We start from the raw sequence: 5794 nt of genomic DNA on the forward strand, positions 1-5794 counted from the left end.
CCTTTGTCTAAATGCAATTTAGAAAATTATTAAACATGCAAATAGTAAATGACGAATGGCACTAAAATCATAAAATCCCAGATTTTTGGCATTTTGGTGTTACTGGAAGCCCTCTGATATGGGAATTAGAAGTGTGTGTAGGACAATGCTTGAGTTCAGTTGTGGCAGGAGGTTGTTGAAATGGTTCTGTGGGAGCCAATGTTTTGCTTGTGTGTAACGAAAAGAAAAACAAAAGAAAAACTAAAATCAAAGCGAGCGAACAAACAAAAACAATCACTGTTTTGTTAGGTGGCGACTTCATTGAAAAGATAAAGCCAGCTGTGTAGGTCTGCTCAGACTTGACGAATTACTGACTTCTGTACTCTGCTCTGGTTCATAACTGAGCATGATCTGGTTTGGGTGTCATTGCTGGCCCTGTTGACTTTGAGGCAACTGCAATGCCATGGATTCTGTGACGGACAGGAGCACCAAGATTTTCACGTGCAATACCATTGCCAGCACCCAAAAATGTTTTAACTCTGTGGAATTTTATATGCACAACTTAAATATGAGATTGGCCAACATGGGATAACAGTATTCTGTTAGTTATGCTTATGTCTCTGTCCTCTTTAAGAATGCAAAAACTAAAGCACTTCCTTCCAAACTTCAAGTATGGTCTCGGAAGGCAAGCCATATCTTTATTTAACTGTATAGTATTTAGAAAGCAAAATTAAACACAAGCTATCAGTTTATAGGGCAGATCAAAATGTTCTGGCTGGGAATAGCAGACATATAAGATTGTGAATGATCTCATCTTAATAAGGAAACTTGTTTTGGTGTGTTTTTCTCTGAGCATGAGCCCCTTGCCATCTGTCTACTTCACTAACATAGAACAGGATAGGCTTGCACGCTTGCTTTTTGTGCTATACGTGAGGAGAAAAATTTCATTTCATTCTGAGCACACTTGGATCCTTCAGGGACTTCATATTTATAGCTGTTCTGGCCCCCTTATGCCTCTAAGACTCAGGAGGTTGGAAGCTGAAGAGAGAGTCAGAAATGATGTGCACTGGCTGCCATGACATTTTATTTTGATGCCAGTTGGCCACCTACCCCAACTAGTCTTGTGCTTTGTTTCAAAAGTTGAGGAGAGAGTGAAGAAAATCATTCATCTTTGCAGATAAATGTAAAAGTAACATTCCTCTAGGAAAAAAAAAAACTGGGCAAGAAAAGTCAAAGAAATTTTGAAAAAGAAGAGCATAAAGGCAGGAGCAGAATTGAGAGCCCTTGCCACAGGGCCTGACGATGGCCCGTGCTCCTGGCATCCTCCAAACTCAGCATACCCGTTGTCTTCTCCCCGATAGACCCTGCTCCTTGCTAAGAGATTGATTCAGTAACAGCTCTATCCAGGGAAGGTTTGGGTTGGCCATTTGGTTCTTAGGTCTACAAACTTGTCAGGCTTGTCGAGCTCTCTCACGTGAGGAAGAAATCTCCTCGTATGCTGCGCCCCAGGTTCATTGTGGCAGCTCATGTGGTCCCAGAGGCCCGTGGGGGAGGCTTCATTAGGATAACTTCCCAGTTGGTAATTGAATTTCTGAAGAGGCTCTTTAACAATGATGTGAAATGTGGGGTTTCTCTGCTGATAGAGCAAGTGGAGGAAATGTTTTCAGAGCACAGTCTTTCTTAGTACCCTTCAGGTGATCACAGAGGCCCTGTCTTAAGGATTAAGTAATGGTTGGAGCATGCAGTGTCCAGTCATTCAATCCACAGTGAAAAAATCCCTTCAAAGCCTCTGGAGCAGCTCTTTACCAACACTATTTCCCTCTTACCCAGGCTCTAGGGTCTTATCTCCTTCATCCCATGAAGTATGAAAAAAGTCCTTTTGCTTTTCAGTATAATTGGAGCCAACATTGACATTTTTCAAATACAACTTAATTAAAGAACTGCAGGTATATCAAAGAAAAAAATGCAAAGTAGCCTCCAGATTTCCATATATAGCCTTCCTATCACTATCTGACTAGAACAGAGCTGCTGCCAACTGGGCAACTTACAGGACCTGGTTCCATGTCCTCCACCCCAGTCGTACCTAACATGAAAGTGTTAGGCCAAGTTCTTTGGATGTCTAGCTCCACAACGATGTGGGCAGACAACATGAGAAGTCCAGTGGGATTCCCTTACCCTTTCAGAAGCTGCTTCTAGCATTCTCTGGACACAATTCCAGGGCATTTCCTGTAGTTCTGAGCTCCATTGAATTTCCTGTGCTACACAGACACCGTGAACCTGGCCTTGGGAGGAAAAGTCATTTTTGTGTCCTTGCTCCTCTCCAAAGGTTCCTCCCCTGGATGTCTCACATTAGCGTTCAGATATGGTCCTCACTTGCCTCTGTCTCTTGCTCCTGGCTGATTTCTCAATGCTATGTTTGAAGTGCTTAAAAAAGTCACTAACTGGTTCTTCCCTTGGGCAGAGCTTGTCTTCTGCTCTTGTTTTAAGCATCCAGGTCTTGGCTCACTAGTGGTCACCATTGAAGGTGGGGCCATCTTTCCCTGTGGCCTCTCTGCATTACAAAGTTTCCTTATTTTCCTCCTATTTCAAAGCCCTTTGTGTGAGCATCCCTGTTCCCTACTTCCTATCTAAGCTGGCATTTTGTCCAGTTATCCTCACTTGTGCCTGGCAGCTGCTGCGTTGGTCAGTAGTTCTCAAGCAGAAGGAGGAGAGGGGACAGTTTTGCCAGACATTTGGCAATGTCTGGAGGCATGTTTAGCTGTCACAAGGAGGGAATATCCTACAGGAATCTAGTGGGTAGAGGTGAAGGATGCTATTAGACATCCTGTAATGTACAGAATAGCCCTCAACAGCAAAGAATTATCTGGCTTGTAATGTCAATAATATTGACTTGGAGAAACCCTGGTCTCAGAGAAAGAGGACCTCACCCTAATTTTAAAAGTTTAAGTTTGTTTGATGTGTAGGTAAATCTATTCCTTGCAGTGACTAGTTTAACAATAAGTATATGATCCACTCTAGGCCAATGAAACATGAGGATAAGTTGTTGGGGGCTTTGGAAAAAGTGCTTCTCTCTGAAGTTGTCAGGTGAGGGTGTGAGCCTCGACCCATCTCATTTCCAGCCTGGGGAGTAAACCGAAGCCAAGAGAATGGCAGAAAAATGGACTAGAGCCACTGGATCCAATCGATCCTGAAGTCCATCCTTCTGCTCAACTTTCAGGGATAGGAGCATCTTTACTGATAAAGCATGTTTGAGACACATTTTATTGTTGTTGTTACTGTTGTTACTTGTAGCTACATGAATCTTAATGACACAACTTTACTGCTTTTGGTCTCTCACTTATTCCTGCTTGCCATATGAAGGGTGCCTCCAGCTCTTAGCTAATTTTCAGAGGCTTCCTGATCCCGAACCATGATCTGGCTTAAGTCCCAGCTCTGTCTACTTATGCTTCAATGTCCAGGAGACCCTTCTTAACATGGAATTCCTTTAACTATTATTATAACAATAAAAAGACTTCACTCATACAATAAAATATAACAGGCCACCATTCAGAGTGTACCTAGTGGGGTCCAACCAATTGAATTTAGGCCTAAGTTCAACTAAGCCTAAAGTAATAACAAAACCTGGGAGCACTGTAGGAAAACAGATGAGATCCAGAAAGAATACAAATTCTTTTAAGCATTTTATGACTAAAAGGGAAAGGAGCACTTAGCATTTGAAGCCATGAGAGCAGGTGTTCTTTTACAGTCTTTTATATTGGCAGCTGAATGTTTATTAAAACAAAGTGCCTGGGTGGCTGGAAAAATAGACATGCTGACATTAAGAAAGTCGAATGTAAAAAATAAAGCAAGCCCTCCAACAAAAGGAGAAATGTTCCTGCTGGATGGGGGTAGGGAGTGAGTTTACATCTTTCTAGGATTCTGTGCACTCATTTAAGTGTGGAAACATAAAACTTAAACATCTGCTACGTGTGACTTAAAAATCAAGTCCCACTTCATCATTCCTTTTCCAAATTCTCACTCTATGCCAAACTGCTTATGAGCATTGATTAACTCATGCTGATTTAGACTTTTCGAAAATGAGGACATTTAAATTTTTTAAGTTTTGTTAAAAAGATCAGGCAATTGAATTCCTTTGTTCAAACTCTCAGAGTGGAAGAAAGAAAATATTACAATTGTTGGAGATTTGATTACTCTGGATTCCCTAAAGTTACTATACCTTTTACTATGCTTGCTAGTCTCAAATATTTCTGTTTTCTAGATACTTAAATTAAAAAAGCCTCTATCTCAGTTTGGGAAAAGTAAATTCTGTATTAGAGTTGACATAATAAGTTCTTCTTATTGTTCACAAATCAGCTTTGTGAACAATTATGTCCTAGAAACAATTAAACTTTTAAAAAAGATGAATGGCTGGTAAATGATCTGTGGATAACTACAAGGGACACTCCAAGTAAAGATTTTTAGTGTGAGCTCCACATTGCAATAATTATCAGTTATAAAACTGGTTCTCACTAGCTCTGCTTTCCATAGAAAGACTGCAGATTGGACTACTCTGTGGCATAGAAATCAAGGAAGTGTTTGTAAAGTGCAAAAGCCAGAGAGATAAGGGCAGCACCAGCTGGGATGTCACCATGCTATTTGACATCATTTTGAATTGAAACCAGGGATTTTTCTTACCGTCATTGGAACCAAAGCTTCCATCGATGGATTTTCTCTGAAACCTGCAAACAAGCACATGTACATACTCCTAAGACAGCGAAAACCTCAGCATTTTACATTTGTTCCCTATAGACTTTGTTGCAGATTTGTCTTCTAGTATCTCTTAAATTTTTGGCTGGGGAGGGATTGGAACCCTAACACATTGCTGCTGGTGGGAATGGAAAATGGTGCAGTCACTTTGGAAAACAGTTTGGCAGTTCTTCAAAAAGTTAAACATAGAGTTACCATATGGCCCAGCAATTCCACTCCCACGCAGATGCATCATTCATTCATCCATCAATTTTCAGATATAATTCACATGCCGTAAAATTCACCCTTTAAAGTGCACAGATCAGTGAGTTTTAGTATGCTCACAAAGTTGTACAACTATGCCCACTGCCTAATTCCAGAACGTTTTCATCATTCCCAGAAGAAATCCCAAACCCATTAGCACTCACTCCCCGGTCCTCACTCCCCAGACCCTGGCAACCACTAATCTACTTTCTGTCTCCATAAATTTGCCTATTCTGGACCTTTTGTATAAATGGAATCATACTATATGTGAACTTTTGCCATATGTGAGCTTTTGTGTCTGACTTCTTTCACTTTGGATAATGTTTTTAAGGTTCATTTATGCTGTAGTGTGTATCAGTACTTCAGTCTTTTTATGGCTGAAAAATATTCCAATGAAATATATATAGCACATTTCATTTATTTATTTGCACTTGATGGATATTTTGGCTGTTTCCACTTTTTTGGCTGTCATGAATAATACTGCTGTGAACATTTGTAAAAGTTTTTGTGTGGAAATGTGTATTCAAGTCTCTTGGGTTTATACTTAGGAGTAGAATTGCTGGGCATGAGGTAACTCTATGCTTAACTTTTTTTCCAAACTGTTTTCCACAGTGGCTACATAGCAAGAACTGTTTTACAGTCCCACCAGTAATGTACAAGGGTTTCAATTTCTCCATATCCTTGCCAACTCTTGTTATTTTTCATTTAACAATTTATTATAGCCATCCTAGTGAATGTGACATTTCATTGTAGGTTTTTCTTTTTGTTTGTTTGTTTTTGAGACAGAGTCTCACTCTGTCACCCTGGGTAGAGTGCAGTGGTGTCA

At 40.4% G+C, this 5794-nt stretch overlaps 1 protein-coding gene across 1 annotated transcript in view; it reads right to left on the reverse strand.

The window, feature by feature from the left end:
• The window catches only part of SIDT1 (SID1 transmembrane family, member 1), a 104518-nt gene that overhangs the window by 36536 nt on the left and 62188 nt on the right, over nt 1–5794 (reverse strand). Inside the window, exon 10 of the mRNA XM_012652217.1 lies at nt 4654–4697. Coding sequence (XP_012507671.1) covers nt 4654–4697 — 44 coding nt within the window. The remainder of the gene's footprint in view (nt 1–4653; nt 4698–5794) is intronic.

Source organism: Propithecus coquereli, unplaced genomic scaffold (assembly GCF_000956105.1).
Source record: "Propithecus coquereli isolate 6110/MARCELLA unplaced genomic scaffold, Pcoq_1.0 Scaffold386, whole genome shotgun sequence".
NCBI classification, from domain to species: domain Eukaryota; kingdom Metazoa; phylum Chordata; class Mammalia; order Primates; family Indriidae; genus Propithecus; species Propithecus coquereli.